Here is a 23,420-nt window from a genome sequence, read left to right on the forward strand (position 1 = left end):
TCAGAATAAGCCATGTCCCACTCTGCCCTCAAGGGTTCTGCAATCAGGGTGCATTCTTCCTGCTAAGAGGATCATTCTTATCAAAATAACCAAATAATTGCCGCGGGATACTCAGGATCCGTAATTACTGTTAGTGACTACCAATGCTGTATAAGGAAGAATACACCTTAATTTTCAAAGCTCAATCCTGGAGACACAGGAAATATCAACTTGTACTGATTGGTTAGAACGAACAAAGGACACAGACGTCACAAAGGGAAAGGAAAAAAAAAAAAAAAACCCAGAGGGAAAATCAACTCAGTGAGCCTCACTCAGCACTGACCTGTGAGAAGCTCAGAGTATAAGAGGACGGTCTCTTTAAAAGGCCAAAGTTCATGGTGAAAGAGGGATTCTGGGAAAGAAGTGTCCTGAGGCCATTCCGGTCATCAGGAAAGACATGAGGTCCAGACTTTGCTGTCCCTTGGGTATATGACTTTTCTTTCTTTCCTTCCCTTTCTTTTTTTTAATGGATACCCTACTCAATTCAAAATTGGCAAATACCATACACATGGGCCAATGGAGAGCAAGCACAGTTACTATTTGAAGAATACTTGACACCCTTCCCACTGCTTCTCCTGCCCCTGTTCTGCAAGTTTCCAACTCCAAGACCCACACATCCTCACCACAAGCTCCTGTGCTAGTCAGGCCTAAGGCCAAGGTGCCGAGGACTCTGACATCACACCTCTGCTTAAGTCAACTCAACAGTGAGTTCTTGATGCCAACAACTGAATGGTGTGCAGGAAGGGCACTTAAATAGGTCAGGGAGAACTTTTGACCATTTAAATTTGCCTTATTTTTGGTCGTATGCAGACCCAGTTTTGAAAATCTGAAACAAATATTAACAAATGAACTGTAGCTACCAAAACATTATTCCTTTAATTCTATAGCAACCTCTATTTAGAAGCCCTTTAGTAATTCAAAATTGTATGTGTATACTGCAAAAATCTCCTCTATCTCACAAGGCACAGGAAAAGGTGATTTGTGAGGTCACTCTAGCCCCTCCTGGTAGTGGATTTTTTATCCAAAGCCATTATGAAATCCTGAAGACTTGCACACGGTGCAGAGAACAGTAAAAGCAGCTCAATGTGTCTAAACCACAGCCTTCTTTTCTTCAAACACCTCTTCTGCCCAAAGTCTAAAGATGTTTAAAATTCCCAGAACCATGGTTGAAGACCACAGAACCAAGGAACTAACCCGCTCCTTCCCCTGAGCATGAGGAACGTAGCTCTTTCCTCTGTAAAGAAGATGGAGGCAGATTTACAGTGGAAAACTCAGGGGAATATACTGGAGGGCTTAGTTTTATTATTTCACTGTGGGAGGCAGCTAATCCCAACATACATCTTTCCCTTTGGTGAAATTGAATAGCACCCCATTTTGCACAAAAGGCTCTCAATAATGATGTGATATTCTAAACGGCTGGTTTTATGCTTTATTCTTCAACAGACTAAGCCTTCATTTGAACTTAATTTGCTAGGCAAATGCTTTTTGTTCATACTGAAAACATTAAATCTCAGTCAGCTCCATTTATGACATGAGTGTATCTTTCAAAGGATGGATACGCTCACCAGGCATGGCGGTCTGGGTTCCCTTGCAGCTTAGAGAAATGCAAGATCCACTTTAAATAAAATGCAGTTCAGCATATACAAAAATCTATCTATATTATACATTTTGATAATTTAAGTTGATATGTTACTGTTGTCTGCTATCAACATATTACAGGTTTGCCTATAAGCTGTTTCTTGCCTTAAAGATAATACATTGGCAACAGCATTTTTATGATGCAACTGATGTCAAATTGTAACAATGTAACTTCTCAGATCATTATAAATATTTTCATCAGATGTAAAGCACACACAAGCATTTCCTCATCTGCTCTAACTGGGGACACATGACCCAGACATAAAACTGGATGGTGATAAGGCTACAATGGACTAGGCAGAAGATATTGACTCAGGAGAAGAAAGTTGCAGTCTCATGATTGTTAGCAATGTCTTAAGAGCTCTCCAGTTACGCACTACGACAGATAAAAGGTTTTAGAAGAAAGAATTCCATGTAACACCACATGTTGGCATAGCATTCTTGGTGGCTTCAAAGGGCAGACATTCGAACACACCAGCATTTAGTACCTGACTATTTAATAAGCAGGCTCCAGTGTGCTGCCATGTTTACATTGTATTTGAACGTGTGCCGTCTGTTTGTAGCAGTTCACTCAGTGACCTCTGCCTCAGATTAATCAGGCTGCCAACAAACAAAAGAACCGACAAATTCCCTTCTGTAATTCTTCCAACCCAGAAAGACTTCAACCATAGCATTTTTACTTCAATGGTGTTTCAATATAATGACTGAGTGCCTCAAGTGTGAAGTTATTCCTCCATTTCCTAAATTTGGCTACGTTAAGCATTTGACAAAGTCTGACACAAAGCAGAGACTGAATGGGATAGCAATGTGGCATGGGCTCTGACATTCTCCTGATGCTAAGCCAAAGCCAATGCTCTCTAAAGAGGCATTTCTTGCCCCAGTGTCAAATCAAGGGCTAGACCTGAAGGAAAGACACACAAACAGAAAGACACTCTGTAATCATGGGACTTGCTTGACAGTCGCTGAATTACAAGCAGTGAGCTTTTTGCTATGTTAAAAAAAAAAAAAAAATCAAGCAGAATATTTAAGCAGTACTTTCCCCTCCCAATGAGAAACCTAAGCCACAACACTAATGGTATCTGTGACAGAAAGGCATCTCTTGTTTTGACCAGGGATAAAAGACCGGAATCCTGAAGGAGTTGAAGCAGCAGCAGGAGAGGTCTTGGAAACCAATGAACCACGCGGTGCTCCTCCCACCTGTGGTCTACGAGTACCACCCACGAGCATCCAGCTCCTCCACATTCCCTCACAGACTTTTGCTCTACCGAAATCAGCAGTGGTCTTGCAAAGCTTGATGCAGTTAAAAACAGTGAACCTGACTTGCTGATGTATGTGATGGCAACAATGAAGAGTATAAAACTTCCACGATTCTCCAAGGATTAGCTGGAGAAGACACATGTTACAAGAATGTCTGACAGTCCACTTGAGCATCCACCAAGCACAGTCAAGACTGAAAAGGAATAGGCTTTAAAAAAATGTAAGTTGACAAGCTCCAGGTAAAAACCATTTTAAAAGATCCATTTCATTACATAGCCAATATATCTTATTTATAAATGTAAGACTGATTCCTTTAACATGACCTTCTTGAAATAAGGTCTACATGGTAAGTGGTAGGGAGTGTCTCTAGTCTCTCCATCCAGAGTCTTGAATGGTGTAAGTTCATTCCCACAGGACTGGGTCCTTAGTGACTGTTCCTCTGGGAGTGGACTGCCCAGCACAGCCTTACTGCAGGGGTCAGAGAAATGAAGCAAAAAGAACGCTGATTTCTAGGACATCAACTACTGCTTATTGCTGTATCTCATAGAAATGTTGTATGCTGGGTTCATTTCCTCATCTTAAAAAAACATTGATTTTCCTCCCTATTGTTATTTAACTTAAAAAAACAAAAATTAAAAAACAAAAAAAACCCCAAAACTATCTTTGTTCTTTAACCCGCAGAGAATGAATACATTTAGGCAAGTAACCAAAAAAAGAAAAAAAAAAAATCAGAAACCTGTTCTTTGCCCAGAGTCTACAGAGGGATAAAGTGTAGGCTTTTCTGTAGTAAGGCACCCTCATTCCACTTTTTTCTTAAAGGACACTTTTCCTTTGGTTTCTTGTAACTTCTCAGTGAGTCTGTCCTTTGTCTCCTCCATTTTCTCTGTGATGAGCTCCTTCGTCTCTTCCATTCTGCCCTGCAAATACTCCTTGACAGGCGGTGGGGTTGACATGTAGCCGTGACTTCGCAAATACTTCACGGTAAAGGAGGTTCCTCCCAAGGTCACGGTGTAGCGGGCAGGCGTTGCAATCTTAAGGGAAAAGAAAAGCAAACGGATCAACATCTGATTAGGATTAAATAAAATGAAGTTGAAATTTACGTTCTTGGTAAGAATCAGCACAGACTATTGTTGGAGGTGAGTATATCACCCTATGGTGTCTTTCTAAGACAGAATACTTTTCCTGTAGACATTTTTAAATGTCTGTCCTCAGACGATAGCACTTCAGATTTCAGGGTTATCACAGACAGCTGCACTGACCCTTACTGAATGCTACTGAGCACGGGGCCAGGTCTGCCCACATGGCAAGAAGAGGGCGTGGGTCTGCTAACAGTGATACAGGCACACCTGTGTGTGCCCTAAGGTCTCTGCATGGACTGTACATCTGGGTTCAAGTGCAGTTGAAGGTCAAACAGTGGGAGGCGGCTGAGCCACAAACTTCTTTACTGTTTTTGCTCAACTCTCAAACCATCTTCCTTTTACTCTCTTTGCATGTATGTTCCCATCCCACACTACAGGCTGGAGCTGACAGCTCCCTAGGCTAGAGTCAGGCTGTACTGGCTGGTTTTGTGTGTCAACTTGACATAGGCTGGAGTTATCATACAGGAGCTTCAGAAATGCCTCCATGGGATCCAGCTGTGAGGCATTTTCTCAATGAGTGATCAAGAGTGGGAGGGCCCAGCCCATTGAGGGTGGTGCCATCCCTGGGCTGGCAGTCCTGGGTTCTATAAGAAAGCAAGCTGAGCAAGCCAGGGGAAGCAAGCCAGTAAGTAACATCCCTCCATGGCCTCTGCATCAGCTCCTGCTTCCTGACTCCCTTTGGTGATGAACAGCAATGTGGAAGGTGTAAGCTGAAAAAACCCTTTCCTCCCCAACTTGCATCTTGGTGAAGATGTTTTATGCAAGAAGAAAAAACCCTGACTAAGACACAGGCCTTCTACGTGGTACCAGGAGCTCAAGCAGGCACATAGAAGCCTTTGGAAAGCAGCAACCATGCTCCCTCATCTCTCTCACAGTTGCTCCTCCATTCCCACCGACCTGCTCTTGTAAGTTTTAATGGCTTCTGTGACACCACAGGCAGTGAACCCAGTGAACAGCCTGGGCCCACTCTAAGACAGCTCCCTTGGCCTGACTCCCGTGCACTCGGTGTCAGCTGGCTTCTCAGGCTCACTGGCCACTTCACTCTAGCTGTTCAACAAGGTCTGTAGACTCTTTTCTCTACTGTCTCACTCCCATGTTGGCCTGCCCAGGGCATGCTTTAGTGTCATCTATATGTAAGAGTTCTTCATTTCCACCCCCATACTGAGCCCCTTTCCTGAATTCTGATGCTGCGTAGCCACTACTTCCCTCACTTGCACTTGCATATCTGAATCCACATTAAAACTCAATCTGAGCAAATCCACTGACCTCAACTGTCCCGGTCAGTCCTGCTTCTTCCAAAATTTTACTCAGCACAGGGAATGGAAACTTTGTTCTTCTAGCTGCTCAGGCCAAAATGATTAGCTCTTAATGTGTTCCTTTAACATGCTATGCAGTCTTAATGATATGCATGCAAATTATTTCTTGAAAACATATTCACTGTCCTTTCCTCTGCCTCTCCTGAGAGCACTAGGGTGCTGAACATGCGAAGGCCTAGGCTTCGGTGACAAACAGCCTTCTCAGAGGCTTTTGTTTTATGTGGCCCTAATGAGAAAGGTTCTCAACACAGCAGCTGTGGTGATTTTGCTTAAAGTCACTCCATAGCTTTTCAAGCCTTGCAGATGACCCTTCTGCCTCCTGTTCATTCCGTCCATCCTGCACAGCCATCTAGCATCCAGCCCTCGGCAGTCCTGGCTGGAAACATAGCCTCCCTTGCTCCCCGCCCTGCCCCCCACCCCCATCCTGCCCCCAAAGAGATCAATCTGCTAATTGCTTAAAGCACCTCCCATCTAAATTTGCAATCTTGGGTGGGGTGAGGGGAAAGGGACAGGATGGACAAAAACACACACAAAAAAACCCCAACCCAAACTAACACCCATCAAAATACCTCTTTATATGGCTTTTCTTTCAAAATATATTAATATATTTAAAAATATTTATCTTATGTGCATGAGTCTTTTACCTGCACATATACATTTATGTGCACTGCCTGTGAGCCTGGTGCTAACTGACAGAAGTCAAAGGTGGCATTGGACCCTCCAGAACCAAAGGTACAGATGGTACAAACACTCTTAACTATACTCTCTCTTAACATTTAGTATCATTTAAAAATGCGTACATTATGTGTGTGTGTGTGTGTGTGTATTTAACCCCTCCACTTCTGCCTCTCCCACTGTCCATGCCCCCTCCCCCCCCCCAGGATACATGCTTTATGTGGGGGTTCTTGGTAGTGTTTTATTTTCTTCCCGAATTCATCGTGTAGACCAGGCTGTCCTTGGACTCAGAGAACTGTTTCACAAGTACTAGAACTAAAGGCATGGTACAGCATACCTGGCCCAACAATGTCTTCTGTAATTAGTGAATTCCTCCAGGCCCCCGGCATAGCACCTGGCATGGAGTCAGAGCTGGATGCATCTCAGTAAACTATAGGTGCATGTTAAAGGGCATTTGAGGGAGCTCTGATGTGCACCCAGCTAGCTGCCCAGTACTCTTGGAGCTCAAAGAAGGAAAGATCTCTCTGCTTTTCTACTAGAAAACACAGGACCACACTCATTTCTCATCCCACAAAGGGACATGACAGGGTGGGAGCCACAGGATTTGTAGCTTTCCAAATAAGCTAAGCACTGATGCACCCAAAACTACACCAAGGACAGCAAAACCACAAACACAGGCCCCTGAATTCCTGCAAGCTCATAAGCACTGGAGAAAACACACTTAAAACAGACAATATGAAGAGTTATTAGCACATGGGCAAGGAGTCAGAAAAATGACTGAACCGACCATCATATACCTTGATATATTATGGTTAAATTTAATCTACTGTAGCTATAAAACACTATAAATTTAATATACTCTAATGTGAGAAAAACAGAGCAATTCAGTACTGAGAAAAACTGCCTGAGATTTCAGATGACTCTAGTAAAGACGACAGGAAAAACCCACACCTGAATGACTATTAAGTCATAGTCTATGTACTTCTGAATGACTATTAAGTCATAGTCTATGTACTTTTATGCAACATACTACTACTTTCCCCAAAATGTTCATTTAGAAATAGATATCATAGGATCTTTTATTTAAAAAAATGAGATTACTATAGCTAAATTCAATGATTTACAATGAGATTTCCCTTCTATGATAAGGACGTTCAGGTGTAGAAACTATATGAACGCAACAGTGTCTACATCCTGAGAAGCTACAGGGCTGTGTAAAATGAGGACCCCAGGAAGTAAGCCTAGAGTGTGGCACACAAGACAGCTGAAGGAGGCCTTCAGAATGTCCCTTACGAAAGGGCGCACTGTCCTAGTGACACACACACACACACACACACACACATACACACACGTTACAGTTCGCACAGCTCACCTGTTCTCTCAGTGCCTCTTCTTAAAGCTGGGCTTTATATCTGTACTCGCTGCTCATTAGAAAGACAACAGGTGACAATAGGATATTTAAATGATGAGAAAAGGAAAACCATCTCAGAACTGTGAGTTTTCCAGGTTTTCCAGGGAGTCTGCAGTCTGAGGAAACCCACCTTAAACATGGCGTAGGCTGTCAGCGCATTCCCACTTTGGGAGTTTTTCAGGATGTCTACGATACTGTCAGGTAACCCAATGACCTCCAGGAAGGGGATAACATTCACTCCTCTGCAAAGGAGACACACATTAAGTCATGATTAGGCAAACCTTTAAGAACAGTATTTTCAGAAGAGTATCTAAAACATACACTACAAATTTGGATAATGTATATTAAATTTTATTTGCCCAGGAGCTATGGCTGAGGGCTCAGGAATAGGAGGCCAGCCTGGGCTACATATCTCAAAAAACACAAAACAACACAAACCCAAATCAAACTACCACTACTACCACCACAAAATGAACAAACAAAAACCCAAAGCAAACCCAAAGCCTAGTGCGGGTTCTGCAAGGCTTCCACTTTTCGTGCCATGCATGTACTCGGGTAGCTCTGCCGCCTCTCTCCCGTGGCCCAGTCAGTCTACTCAGAGCCTGCACATGTGCATCAGAGTTAAAGCAATGGCTTGGAGTTAACCAGGAGAGCAGGGCCACAACTGATTACCTGAGCCATTTCCTCACCCAAACACCGTTCTCCTGAGAATACTCTAATTCACATTTCAGGATCTAAATTTTACCTTTCATCAATACCATTCCTACGATATTATGCAAAGAAGGAGCGATTCTGTGAGTTTAACATATTCTGAAAATATGCCTTTATGCTTATTGTCAGATTAAAAGAAAGGTAAGGAATAATTACAACAGATTCTCAGAGGAAGAGAAGGCAGAGAGAGAGCCCCCAGGAGAGTAAATCCTGGCTTCTGTAATTTTAGTTTCCTCTTTTTTTGTTATAATCCGTTATCCTAATCTTTCCTGATTGTAAGTCTAGATAAACTGAAGCAGGACAAGGAATTATGCCCACAAACTTTCAATGATCACATCTAAAAAATCTAATATACAATCTGTAAGTGAAAGAACGGCCTCAGACCACCACCATGTCCTTTCATTTCTAATCACTTTCTCTCCAGAGATGCCTTTCAGAACTGTGGATGGCGAAGGAGGTAGACATGGGTATTTTTAGATGTCCAGGAGAGCAGGGACTCAATTTGAGATTGGGATTTTTTTTCTTACGAGGAAATTCATGCTGAGTATCCTCCCTCAGGGAAGCCCCATGGGTTGAGCCACTTAGTTAAATATACAATGGTATTTTGCTTTCAGGTCTGAAGAGACAAACAGTAATACACCATCCATGCCAATGTTCTTCCTTACAGAAACATTATTTTCTCACTTTAATAGGAAGTAGGCAACCAACAAGGAAAGAGTGTTTTCCAGTTACGACAAAATGAAAAGAACTATGTTGGGGATTGGTTCTAGTGTTTTGGCTTAATTCAGCTCCCCAAATCACACGGGAATCTATGTGTCCTGACAATGAGTGTTCCTGTCTCCAGTTGCCTTTTGATTGGCTAATAAAGTTACTAACAGCCAATGGCTGGGCAGGGAGATGGAGGCGGGACTTTTAGATTTCCTGGACAAGGGACATAAGGTGGAAGGAGGAGCAGAATCGACATGATGGGGAAGCAGAGAGTTTCAGAGAGTAATTATCCAGGCATGTAGGTGGCACAAGGGCCACTCCCTTGGTTGGGTCTGGGGTAGTAGAGATGAAATACAGATTTAACAAAGATTAACTCAGGAATATTGGAGGGGAAAGTGGGCTAGCCATGTGGAGTTAGGGAGAAGCCCAGCTGTTGTGCTGTTAGGACATATGAAATTTAGTGCCTGCGTTTCTGTCTTCATTTCAGGGATCCAGAGAACTCTGGTGGATGGCCTGAAGCACAACCACCCACTGGGAGTGCAGTGTGGTTTTACAGGTCACCATCACAGATGGCACCCAACATGGGGCAAAAGCTAAGTTTTAAAAATTGGGAGATTCCCGAATGGAATACACACGTGCTACGATGTAAGATTAGGAGGTGGGGAGAATTGGTTTCTCAGTGAGTCGAGCCCCTGCCCTGTGCAAAGAGACTGCTCACAAGTTAGGCAGAGACAACAATAAAGCTGCCTGCCTCCCACATCCAGATAAATAAAAAGAAGTATAAAAATACTTGTTTAAATGTTTTTAAGCATACATGGAATAAAGAAATCTCAGAGTTCATGTTAGCTAGGCTTTGGCAAAAGATATCCTGTGACCTTCCACCAGTAACATACACCTAGCAAAGACTATCTTTTCACGTATAGAAACAGCATAGAAATATAAGTACAGAACTCATGGGGCTGGTAAGATGGCTCAATGGATAAAGATGCTCGCTGCTAAGCCTGAAAACCTGAGTTCATTCCTGGGACCCACATGGTGGAGGGAGATTAGTGACTCCTGCAAGTTATCCTCTGAACTCCACATGCATGGGGCCACCCACTCACTCATCTATCCAACAACAAATACATGTAATAAACCATGCGTCGTCCTAAACCTGCCACACAGTCAGCAATGAGAGCAGATGGCTCGAAGACCAGGCAAACGCAGTCAGTTTCAGTGTGAGCTCCACTGCTTACCATCTAGGTTAGTTTCTTTCCCTTTGCCCAAACCACTTCCACATTCATAGGCGGGAAGAAGTGCACTACTACTGTACTTGGTCGGTGGAGGAGTAAATGAGATGGCGATTACAAACTGTACCCATGAATAAATGTTAGGTATTCTTGAGAAAATGTGAAAACAGCTATAAAAAAGTAGTTTTCCTCTCTCAGTCAGGGCACTGGGGAGAGATGGGATACGGAGGGAGAGATCAGTGGTAAAGAGCGTATGCTGTTCTTGCACAGGACCAGATTTGGACCCCAGCACCTGTATCAGGCAGCTTACAATCACCTATAACACCATCTCTAGGGGGATCTGACGCTTCTGGCCTCTATTTGCATTCACATGCACGTTAGAAACAAAATAAATCTTAAAAAAACATAAAAATTAAGGGCCAGTGAGATGGTTCAATGGGTATAGGTGCCTGCCTGCACGTTTGACATGAGCTTAATTCTGGGCACACAAGGCAAAAGAGAGAACTGACGCTTTCTAGTTGTCCTTTGACCTTCATCTGCTTGCCCACATACATAAGTACAGGTAATAAAATAAAGCTATTTAAGGCTATCAGTATAAACAAGAAACGTGATAAAATGTGGGATACAGTCAACTAAGCAAAAACTTACTTTATAGTTGCATAGTAAAATGTTCCAAACCAAATCCCAGAAGTTATTAGGTGCACAGGAATTAAAACTTTTCCATATTGTCTAAATGTTTTCTTAAACCGTTGATACAGACTGATAGATTTGTCTTGTAAAGGGTCTGTTTCTTCCTTCTTTTCTGATGGAGTTTCCTGGGATGTGGAACTGGAAGATAAAACCCTCTTGGATAAAATGTCCTGCTCCCATCGTTCCTGGCGAAGGGTCCCCAGCTGAGGCGGCTGAGCGTCTAACAGATTCCTTTGCTTTGCAAGGCACTGAACAGCAGATAAATGTAGCCACTGCTTTCGAAGGTGTGGTGTCCAAGCCACTCTGTATTCACCTCTATGCACAAGTAATGGTCCTTTTATGCGCCAATGGTGATCAAAGAGCCTGGCTTTCTGTGCTTCCAAGAATGTCCTGAGTGCCAGCCGAGACATAGTCCGTGGTACATTCCATTGCATTTTGAAGGACAGTGATGGGTTTCAGCTTCTACAGAAACTAGATTTAGAAAAAAAATTCTATTATACATAGACTTCCATTTTCAGTTACACTACCTAAAAGTTAACTATTGTCCTTAGAAATAAAAGGACAGACAAACTGGCACTTAACCTGTGGGAAAAATGGTAAGGTATATAATTTTAAGGCACTGGGATTTTAACATTTTTTAAACCCCATTCTTTAAACATAAGCAGTCTGTTTAGCAGACATCTTAGAGGGTAACATTAACAAGCACTTTCACAACTACAAACAGGATGTTTGTAACAACTCTTCTAATATATAAAGGATCAATGGAGCACAAAGCCTGAGTACAGATGTTTTGGTGCCATAATTCCATGTTCTTTGCTCTCAGATTCCAAGCTCAAGTCAACAAGTTAAATGGTGACTAGTTTAGCAGGGTTCTTGCGAGCAATGTGCTACTCTGATGTAAAGCTGCTCTGTTACTGCTCAGTCACTTCCACAAGGGCTAGGGTTTGAAGAGTTGTGATCAGTGCCAACGAGTCTGTAACAGCCTGTGAACAAGAAATAATAAAGTTGTAAATCACATACAATACGGATGATGATAAGAAACAGTCCGGTATTTATCTTCTACCCCTCCCCCCCGCCCCCTATATCAAGAGAAGAGAAAGGAAAAATAAAGATGTCTTATGACTTGACTTGGAGTTAGTGTTGAATTCTGAGATGACAAGGTACTTGGGAAGCAGGAGGATCCCAGGACGGGGGGCCGGGCTGGATACAAAGGGTGATCCTGTCTACAGAACTCAAGGGCCTGGAGAGATGGCTCAGCAGCTAGGGTACATGTTGTTCTTCCAGAGGACCTAAGTTCTGATCCCAGCACCTACACCTGCAGCTTACGCACATACAATAATGCAAAGATAACTAGCCTCCCTTCGCTCCATTGAAAGGTAAGATATAATTTTAAAATAATGTAGACTTCAGAAAAAGAAAGGCCTTAGCTTAATAGTATTTTTGAGCAAATTAGCCTCTTTAAGTGCATGTTTCTCAGTAGAAGGAACTGTAAGAGCTACTAAGATAGTTCTTACTTCTAACATTTTGAAAACAGCTGGTTTTATATTTTAAGTTGCATTACTACTAAGAGTCAATAAGATTTCAATAATAATCCAGCAGTTCCTGACATCTACTTTTACATGAAGATTTATTATCTGGAGTAGACAGCTGACAGAGAAAGCAAAGTCTGTCATCATATAAAAGCTTTTATTAATGAATTATCTAGCTTATAAGATCAACCTTATTTCCTCTCTAATAATTTATATCACTCCCTACCAGGTTCTCACAGATAACTCTACACCAAGTATTATATGGTAAGTGAAAATTCCACTATACATTCCCTTCATCATGGGGCATTCTGGCAGCATCCCATAGCATTACTACACTAATTGTAAAGGCTGCTGCTTTAGTTCTCGCTAAAGCTAAGCCTGATCCTGAATAATTGTCAAACATTGTTACTGCATATTTTTGGTGAGCATTGGTTTTGCATTGGCTCTGTAGTCTATCTACATAATGAAGTTAGAAGTATCCAGCCTGTATGTATTTGTTAGAATTCTGAATTTATACTTTTCCAGAGGAGTTTTATGGTCTTCATATCTCCTTACTGTCATTCATATCTCATGCTATGTGACCTTCTGGTTCCTATCTTCCACTTAAATTTGTAAAGACTTATTTGTATTTCAGTATGTACGTGCAGATACCGATAGAAGCCAGAAACCTGTGAGCTCTCTTGGAGCAGGAGTTGCAGGCAGTCTTCGGTCAGTCAACATGAGTGCTGGAGACTTGTGTCTACTTGGAAGACTGGCAAGTGCTTTTAGTGACCACGTTATTTCTCCAGACCATTTTCTACTTACATATTCCAGGGGTGCATTATGTCCTGTAAACACATAGTAGCTCAAGTGGAGTATTTTATCATGTGGGTCTTTACTGTCCATTCTTCCCTTCCCTTGAGAATTACTGGTGTGCCCTGTTGTCTCTTTGTAAAAGTCATGGGTACAAATATGCTTGTAGTAATGCTGTCCTAACTAACTTCAGCTATTTTGCCTTCTATGTTTATGTTCTTGTTAGTGCTTTTATCTGCGTTATACTCAGTTGGGGTTTCTTGTAATCCTTTTCAATACTGGCATGGCCAAAAGTCTTTGCCATTTATTTCACACTAATTTTTGAGCTCACTTGTGGAACCACAGGGCTAAAACACCTGTCGTTGGTCTTGAGTCTGTGCATTTGTAAATGTTGGTTTGTTTTTCAGTTACGCATTGTCTGGCTGGAAGCATGACTGCAGTACTTCTAGCATCCTGCAAGACAGTGGAGTGTTGTTCAGTGTCCCAGGACCATACAATTCTGGGGTCTGAGGGCTGCAACTCTCCATCTCACTTTCCCTTGAGCCTTCACTCCCAGCCAGGGTGATACCTGACCAGGCAGGGCTCTATGCTGATGTTGGGATGGTGTGTTCTGCCCCTGGGATTAATTCTGGCAAGTGTGTCTCCATCTTGTGTATCCCCTCCATGCAGAGCCCTGACCTGAAGCCAACCTCCCTGCTTTGTAAGCACTTTTTCTGAGGAACATATTTCTGGCCAATTTGGATACCTGCCAGTTCTTTTGGACTACCAGTAGAGCAACAGTACCATAACCATATACCTGTTTGACAGTCTGCATCCTTCCATACTTCCTAAGTTAGCTAAATACTTTTTTCAAAAAGTATATTATTTATTTGATGCTATGGGAAGTTAGTTTTCCAGAATCTTACTGGAATGAAATTGTGTTGTGTATGCATGTTCCTTGATCCCAAATAGCCATGTGCTATAATGACTTATAGCCTTGTGTATTAAGTTTTATAAGGTACACAAATAATCTTTCAATGTTTGAGTCTGCTGTTTGTCTCCCCAATAAAATTCTGTGACCTTTTGTAATTTTAGGATGATGTTTATGTAAGGGTATTTCTTCCAGTAACCAAACAGAACTTGACAGACTTTGTGCATCCTCTTTAGATATAGGCACTCCTACTGCCCTAATCTTGTTTTCTCCTTTTTTTTTTTTTTTAATTATTTATTATATGTAAGTACACTGTAGCTGTCTTCAGACACTCCAGAAGAGGGTGCCAGATCTCGTTATGGATGGTTGTGAGCTACCATGTGGTTGCTGGGATTTGAACTCTGGACCTTCGGAAGAACAGTCGGGTGCTCTTACCCACTGAGCCATCTCACCAGTCCCTTCTCTTGTTTTGATATGTGCCTGCCATTTGATGACCATGTAAGATCTAAAATTTAAGAGGTGTCTGGTCTTAGTTTTTCTCATTAATTCACACCCCACCCCCCATCACCTAGTCAAGGGACCATTCAGGCCTGATATTCTTTAAGTCATGCTACAGAGGTGGGAGGAATAATTATCCCTTCAGTGAGTAATGCTTTTCCTTCCGAGAATCCCTCCTCTGTGCATTTGCTACAGAACCACCACCACGGTCTGTTAAGTCTGCCCTCCTTCCTGCCGTGTGACTTTCCCTTCCTTCTCCTCTGTCTCTCTCTCAGATGCTGGTCTGCTCTTGTTTGGGCTTCTCCCCCTCTCTTTGAAGCCTTCCTCTCCTTCATGGGGCTGCTCACACACCACACACTTTCCTCTTCTCCAGCTTCTTCCCCTGGGCAGCTACCAAGATTCACAGATGGCAAATGGATGAACTTTTCCTTTCAAACTTACCTTATTTATTTACTTGTGTGTGTGTGTGTGTGCACACGCCCCTGTAAGCATGATGATGCCCCATGAGTGGGTGCCTGCAGAGGGCAAAAGAGGACACCGGAACCCTTGGGGCAGGACCTATAAGCAGCAAGTTTCCGAGGCTATGTGCTGAGGCCTGGACTTAGGTCCTCTGTATGAGCAGTAAGAGCTCTTAACTACTGAGCCATGGGGTGATGTGTGTGTGTGTGGGTGTGTGTTTTCTTTTAACTAATAACATTGTCCTTGAGCTTTTCTGAGTCTGTTTTTAAATTACACTTAAATTCTTTTCTTTTTTAAAATCAAGACTAACAACCTCAAGGACTCCTCAACAGTACAGAGAAGGAAGCCCTGATTTATCAGTAACAGTTGCAGGTCCAGAGTTTAATTACAATTTATCCTGAACCAATTTTTGTCTTCTTAATCACTCCTTGCCCATTTATGTGACTTAATAAACTCTGCCTATCAGGTAGAAGCCAGTCAAAAGGCTAAGAAGGTCTTCAGAGAGTATTTGAGGCCAATAGCAGAGACTTCCTGCTTTGTTGTAGCTCATTTGCAGGACGTTTCTACCAATGTATTTGAAAAGTGTCTTGACGTATGACTTCCTGTTTTCTGTTAATAAGAAACCGTTATTTACCTGGAACATGTAATCTGGATAACCCAAATCTGTGTTCCCATGACATCGTCACACTTATTTGGACCCATAATAAACACTTATCTCCTTTGGGGTAATGGATTTTTTTTGAGTCAACTCACTTTTGGCAGGTAGCATCTTGATGACAACCTGAACTTGCCATGAGAAATAAGCTCTAGGCCTTTGTTAGTATTCCCCTCTTCCTTAAAATGTAGCTACTAATATTGTTGTCATAGTAATTATTATGATTAAAGTATATTACTATACATTGTAGCTTCCCTTCTTCATCTTCTTATCCTGAGTTGCTCAAACCATGGCCACTCTCTTCATTGACCCATGCAATGAATCCTAGTGTAAAGGGCAGGGGGTAACATTATAAAACCACTGTTACCCCTTCTCCTTACTGTCATAATCAATACTCTGTGACCAAATATGTGACCCCCTTTCCTTTACACACACACACACACACCATATAATTCTTCAGAGGATAGCAACTAGATATCTTCTATTTCAAGGTGACTTGGACACTATACTCCAGTTAAAGTTAGATTTCATTGTACAAGGTTAGCATTACTCTGACACTAAAACCAGACAAGGATACAAGTAGTATAACTGGTAAACAAAGAACATTAAAATCCCTAACAAAAAACTGGCAAATCAATTCTAACTACACAGTCAAAAATTTATACAGCATTATAAGTAAGATTTACTACTGGGGTGCACTAATGGTTCAATATATGAAAATTAAAAAGACCTAACAACCAAATTAGTGAAAATTTTGATTATCTTATAGATATCTTTATATAGAAAAAGCATGTATTCAATAACTATCCCAAATAGATCAGGTATGGAAGAGTCAGTATTCAACACAAATTCTACATATAACAAACCTAAAGCCAATGCCACACTGAAATGAGGAAAGCCAGGAAGTGTTTCTTCTAATACCTGAGCACAAGGATATTTATTCTTTCAGTACAGCACTTTAGCCAAAGCAATTGTGAAAGGAAAAGAGATAAAAGGCATATGTATATGAAGAGAAGTAAAATTATCTTTGTTTGCAAATGATATGATCCGTAAGAAGAGCTAAGAGTCTACCAAAAGATTTGCAGAGTTGGCAAATTCAATAAGCTGTATGATACAAAAATTAACATATAAAGTCTATCATTTTTATCAATTAAAAACATGTATAGCCGGGCATGGTGGCGTACGCCTTTAATCCCAGCACTCAGGAGGCAGAGGCAGGCAGGTTTCTGAGTTCGAGGCTAGCCTGGTCTACAAAGTGATTTCCAGGACAGCCAGGGCTATACAGAGAAACCCTGTCTCAAAACCCAAAAAAACATGTATTCCTTGAGAATTGCACCTAACCCTGGCATGGACCCAGCTTTCTCCTTCCAGTAGACCTCCCTTTCTAGCCCATTCCTATCCCATTATGTCAGAAGTCTCAGGTACTGAGACACACTAGCTACCTGGCACCCCCAGTAGCCATACCAAATTGGAACGAAGGCCAGCAATTCACATTATCCTTCCTGTCCTCCATTATGATCTCCATTCTCCCCCTCAGCTCTGTAATAACCAGCTTGCAGCTCTGTAATAACCCCTCCTCCTACCTCAAGATAAGATCACATATCAACACCTAGAATCACTTTAGTTATCAAAACTCCAGATGCCTAGAAAACAGCACAAAAACCAGAAGTATTAACAGCCCAAACAATATGCTTCCACTAGAAACCGTTAACCCTGATATCTATTAACTAACTCGGCCGTGAGGAAGGATGCTTCCACTAGAAACCGTTAACCCTGCTAACTATTAACTAACTAGGCTGTGAGGAAGGCAATCTAGCTGAAGCATAGGACAAGGATTTCAGAACGGCAATTATGAGTATGTCATGGACATTCAAGAGAAAATGAGTGAATAGCATAATAAAGTCTGTGAGAAGAGAAACAGTGGAACAAAATAATGAAAACTATTCATGACATAAAAGAACTTAAAATGAATAAAGAAAACCCAAACTAAGAGAAAACTGAAGTGAAAAATTGAGAAAGTCAAAGAAAATTCTCAGAGATAAGCTTTACTAGCAGAGTACAAGATATGAAAAGAGAATTGTAAGTGTTGAAGACCAGGCAGAAGAAATAGATGTCTCAGTCAAGCAAAATGTTAAAACAAAACAAAAGAATAAATAACAACAACACCCACAAAACCCACAAAACAGGAATAAAGCACAAAGGAAATCCAGGACACTATGAAGACCAGATCCTCAAATGATAGGAACACAAGTCAAAGGCACAGAAAATATTTTCAAGAAAACCACAGACAAAAATTTCCCCAACCTAAAGAAGGAGGTGTCTTATCAAGTTATAGGATGCACACAGAACACCAAATAGACAAGACCAGAAAAGAAATCTCCACAACACATAATAATCAAAGCAGTACATGTGCAGAAGAAAGAACTTTAGAAGCTGAAAAGGGAAATGGCCAAGTAACATATAAAAGCAGTCCCCTTAGAATAACACGACTTCTCAGCGGAGATTCTAAACGCCAGAAGGGCCTGGACACATGACAAGCTTTAAGAGACCACAGATGCTAGAGTAGATTATCCAGCTCTATAGAAGGCACTAGAAGGAAAACTTCAGCCTGAAGAGGTTAAACACATCCAAGAAAATACAAGGGGTAAGTAATCAAAGACCAGTCCATCCAAAGAGGAGAAAACCCACACCACAACAAAGTAACAGAGAAACAATGAACACTGCTCATTGATAACTTTCAACATTAATGCTCTCAATTCCCCCAATAAAAAGAAACCAACTAACCGACTGGTTTAGAAACAGAATTCATCTTTCTGTTGCAGCCAAGAAACACACCTTAACATCAAGGAAAGACATACCTCAGGGTAAAAGGATGGAAAAAGATATTCTAAGCCAATGGGCACAAGAAGTAAACAGGCATAGCCATTTTCATATTTGACAAATAAAACTTCAAAACTAATTAAAAGAGATAGGGGAGGACACTACATACTCATCAAAGGAAAAATCCACCAAGAGGATGTTGCAATTCTAAACATTAAGGCATCAAACACACGGGCATTCCAGTTCATAAAGAAATGCTACTAAAGCTAAAATCACATACTGATCTTCACCTAGGATAGGGGATGACTTAATTACTCCACTGTCAACATTATACAAGACCTTCAGTTAAAAACTAAACAGAGAAATTTAACTTATCTAACTAAAACTTAGCATCATAGATCAAATAGGCCCAGTGTATATTTATGTAACATTTTATCTAAACACCTTCTTCTGAGCAGCCCATGAAACTTTCTCCAAAATTGACCATATACCTAGGCACAATGCAAGTCTTAACAGACACAAGAAATCTGAAATACCCTGAGATCTTTCTGATGACCATGGACTAAAAACAATAGAAAGTATAGAAATTCATGGAAACCAAACAATTCACTACTTAATGTAAAATGGGTCAAGATAAAAATAAAAAAAATTAAAATCTTCCTAGAATTGAATGAAAATGAATACACAACACACCCAAGCCTATGGGACACAATGAAGAAAGACTGTTCTAGGAGGCAAGTTCAAGCACTAGGTACAGACTTTTTAAAAAAAGTTAGAGATCTCATATTAATAACTTAATGTCGCACATGAAAGCTCTAGAATAAAAAGAAATAACAACCCAAAAGAGTAGACAGCATGAGATATTCAAACAGCTGAAATAAATGAAACAGAAACAAATATAAAGAATCAATGAATGGAAGAGTTGGTGGTTTGAGAAAAATCAATAATATTGATAAACCATTAGCCAAATTAACTAAAAGATGGAGAAGATCCAAATAAGTGAAGCAAAGATACAAAGGGGACCATCACTATAGAAACTGGGGGAATCCAGAGACCTTAAGAACATACTTTAAAAAATAAATCTGTACTCAACCAAACTGGAAAACCTAAAATAAATGAATACATTTCTTGACATATAAGACCTACCAAAGTTAAACTAAGATCAGATAAGCAAATTAAACAGACCCATAACCCCTGGTGAAATAGCTGTAATTAAAAGTCTCACAACTAAACTAAAGAAAGTCCAGTATTAGATGGAGTCAGCTGGAATTCTATCAGACCTTCAAAGAATTAACACCAATACTACTCAAACTATCCCTTAAAACAGAAACTGAAGGAACACTGGCTAATTCTTTTTACAAGGCCACAATTACCCTGATAACTGAACCACACAAAGACTTAACAAAGAAAGAAGACTATAGAACATATTCTTTATGAAAACAGATGCAAAATATAATAAAGTATTTAACAGAATCTAAGAACATATCAAAATGATTATCTACAATGACCAAATAGTTGTTACTCCAGAGGTGCAGAAATGGTTCAATATATGTAAATCAATCAACATAATCTACACAAATAGACTGAAAGATAAAAATCAAGATCAACTTGTTAGATGCAGAAAATGCTTGACAAAATCCTGTTGTAATTACTTAATCTCAAGGGTTTTCTACCCTTCCTTTTATCATTCAGTTCCCAGATAAAATATACACAACCTTTATATTTATAAGCCTTAATCAGCTCTAGAGCTGGGCAGATATCTATACTCTATGCTACTAGAATCTACTTCCCCATCAATAAACCCTGAATTATAACTTGCTATGTTCCATCTGGGCTGCTTTTAACTCCAACTGGCCAGCCCTCATGGCCATGTTTTCATAAGTCACCTACCCCATGGTCTCTCTCCTTTCTCGTGGTCTCCTCTGACTTCAAGCCTGGGAACTTAAACCCCACCTATCTCTCTTCTGCCCAGCTAATGGCTATAGGCATCTTTAGTCACCAATTAGGAATAACTTGGGGAGAGCAAGATTACATAGCACCATCTGTGTATGTGCAAATTCTCTTGTCTCTTGGGGACAACCAGACTGTGGGGGCCAGTGTTCAGCATTACAGTACATAGCAAAAGACCAAACCTCAACAAAATCCAACATCCTTTTAGGATAAAAGTCTTAGAAAAACTATAGCTACAAGCAAGCTCTCAGCTAATATCAACCTAAATAGACAGAAACTCAAAGCAATTCCATTAAGGTCAGGAACAAGGCAAGGTTGTCCACTCTCTCCATACCTAATTAATATAGTACTTGAAACTTTAGCTAGAGCAATCAGAAAACTAAAGGAAATCAAGGGATACAAATAGGAAAGAAGTCAAAGTATCTTTATTTGCACATGAAATGATTGTATACACAAATGACCCTAAAAACTCTTACCAGAAAACTTCTACAGCTAAGAAACATTTTTAACAAAGTAGCAGGATAAAAAATTAACACACAAAATCATTAGCCTTCTAAATAAAAATAACAGACTGAGAAAGAAATGGGAAGCAATACCTTTCACAACAACCTCAAACAAAACAAAGAGCAAAACAACACCACTGAGGGTTAACTCTAGCCAAGCAACTGAAAGATTTATATAATAAAAACTTTGAAATAATACAGAAAGAAATTGAAGAAGGCACGAGAAGATGGAAACAATCTTCCAGGCTCATGGATTGGTAGGATTAATATAAAGAAAGTGGCCATCTTACCAAAAATTGACCTACGGATTCAATGTAATCCCTCTCAAAAACTCCAAGACAATTCTTCACATAAAATGAAAAACAATTTTCAGTCCCATATGAAAACCCAAAACACCCAGGATAGTCAAAACAATCCCGAATACTAAAAGAACCACTGGGAGTATTAATATTATGCCACAGAACTACATAATAAAAACAGAATGTTACTGGTACAAAAACCACACTGGTCAATGGAACTGAAGATCTAGCCATAAGTTCACAAATTTATGGTTACTTGATTTTTGACAAACAAGCCAAAAATTCACACTGTACAAAAGACAGCATCTTCAACAATTGACGCTGGCCAAACTGAATATAAAATGAATGAAAACTTGTACAGCCACTATGGAAATCAGTGTGGCAGTTTCTCAGGAAGATGGAAATCAATTTACCTCACAATCCAGCCATACCACTCCTGGACATATACCTAAAGGACTCTACACTCTTCAACAGAGATCCTGGTTCATCCAGAGTCATTGCTGTCAGAACCTGAAACAGCCTAGACGTCCATTAACAGATTGTGGCACATTTATACAGTGGAATATTATTTAGCTGTTAACAATAAAATTATGAAATATGCAGGTAAATGGATGGAATTATATATATATATATATATATATATATATATATATATATATATATAAAATTCCAAGTAAGATAACCCAGACCGCAAAGGAAAATAATTGTTTGTAGTCTCTTACATGTAGATGTTAGTTTTTAAACATTTGATAGACATGCTATTACCCATAAAACCACAGAGGTTAGGTATAGAGTAAGGGAGTAGGAAGAAAGGAGCTCTTCCAAAGGAAAGGGAAGTAGAATATATAGTCATAGAGGAACAGGGGATAGAGGTTGGAGCAGGAGGATTAAGCAGGGATGGGGAGGGAAGATGGGGGTAAGGGAGGGACTATGAGAAGACCATTAACACTGAGAGCCATTTGAGGGGTTATATGGAAGCCTACTAATGTAAAAGTATCTTAAAATATTTAAACACATGAAAGAAATCTAAACAGTCATCAAATAATGCAACTAGACATCTTTTACCTTCAAATGAAGCCTCTAGTTCTGGGAATGGGTTTCGCCTAGTTGAGTTGTTGGCTTAAGGGGCCCCATAGAAACTCCCAAATATTTCAGGTTTTTGCCAAAGCTATTGTCATCTATGAACTGATGGTAAGGCCTCAATACCTACCTATTTCACTGAAAAGAGAGAAGTTGAACTACAACCTAACTAGAACCTTAACTCCTACTGAGTACTGTTCAGTACTGGAAAGTGTTTTTACCAGCTACAAACCCTGCCATCTACAATGGTGACCTGCCTGCATGATGGTGCAAACATAGGAGCAATCAACCAATCTCTGATTGGACTAAGGCCACTCCATGAGGTGGAACCGAGGCTCAGCTGACACTGCCCAGGTGGCTAAGAACAGGAGACTTGCTAGGCCATGGGCCTAGGGAAAGCTATGTAGTATTGCTCTGTTAAAGGAACATAGCAATAACATGACTAATAATATTCTGCTATACCCACAGATCAGCCCTTCGCTTAGTTATCATCAGAGAAGTGTCCTCTTGCAGCAGATGGGAACTAACAGAGACCTACAACTGGACAATGTGCAGAGTGAGAAACTTTGAAGCAGTCCTAAATGGAATGTCTCCCCTCACCTCAGGACTCAGGGGGCTATGAGGACTGGAGGCTGAAGGATTATAAAGGCCAGAGGACAGGACTAAGAAAACAGTATTTTCCAAAAACAACAGGACTAACACACATAATCTCACAGGGACTGCACATGTTCCAGCCAGATAGAGTCCCAACTCTGGGAGAGGGACATGAACACGAGCTGGCATCCCTAACCAAGAAGCTATCCTCAAAAGACATCTATTTGCAAAGGAAAAATCAGTTTTGTTCAATGTTTTGTTCACTGTAGGGTAGCCTCATGCCCAACGGTAGATGGTTAACAGAAAATTAACTATGGTATTTTTGTAGACTTTGCTATTTTGGCATTTTATTACATATTGCTGCTGGGCCAATCTTTGTTTTACTGACCTTTTGCTTATAAATTATGGTTTCTGATTTTGTGCTTTTATATTTTCTAGTGTGTATGTGTGTAGGTCTATCTGTCTCTGTGTTTTTCTTCTGACTTTTCTTTGTTCTTTTTATTTTTTTTAATTCTGGT

At 40.5% G+C, this 23,420-nt stretch overlaps 1 protein-coding gene across 1 annotated transcript in view; it reads right to left on the reverse strand.

Moving 5' to 3' along the window:
• Positions 1-13: 13 nt before the first annotated feature.
• The window catches only part of Fam210a (family with sequence similarity 210 member A), a 37,739-nt gene continuing 14,332 nt past the window's right edge, over positions 14-23,420 (reverse strand). Inside the window, exons 2-4 of the mRNA XM_021150246.2 lie at positions 10,772-11,284; positions 7,606-7,717; positions 14-3,965 (exon numbers count right to left, since the gene is read on the reverse strand). Of these exons, the coding sequence (XP_021005905.1) occupies positions 3,732-3,965; positions 7,606-7,717; positions 10,772-11,247 (822 nt within the window). The 5' untranslated portion in view covers positions 11,248-11,284 and the 3' untranslated portion in view covers positions 14-3,731. The remainder of the gene's footprint in view (positions 3,966-7,605; positions 7,718-10,771; positions 11,285-23,420) is intronic.

Source organism: Mus caroli, chromosome 18 (genome assembly GCF_900094665.2).
Source record: "Mus caroli chromosome 18, CAROLI_EIJ_v1.1, whole genome shotgun sequence".
Lineage (NCBI taxonomy): Eukaryota > Metazoa > Chordata > Mammalia > Rodentia > Muridae > Mus > Mus caroli.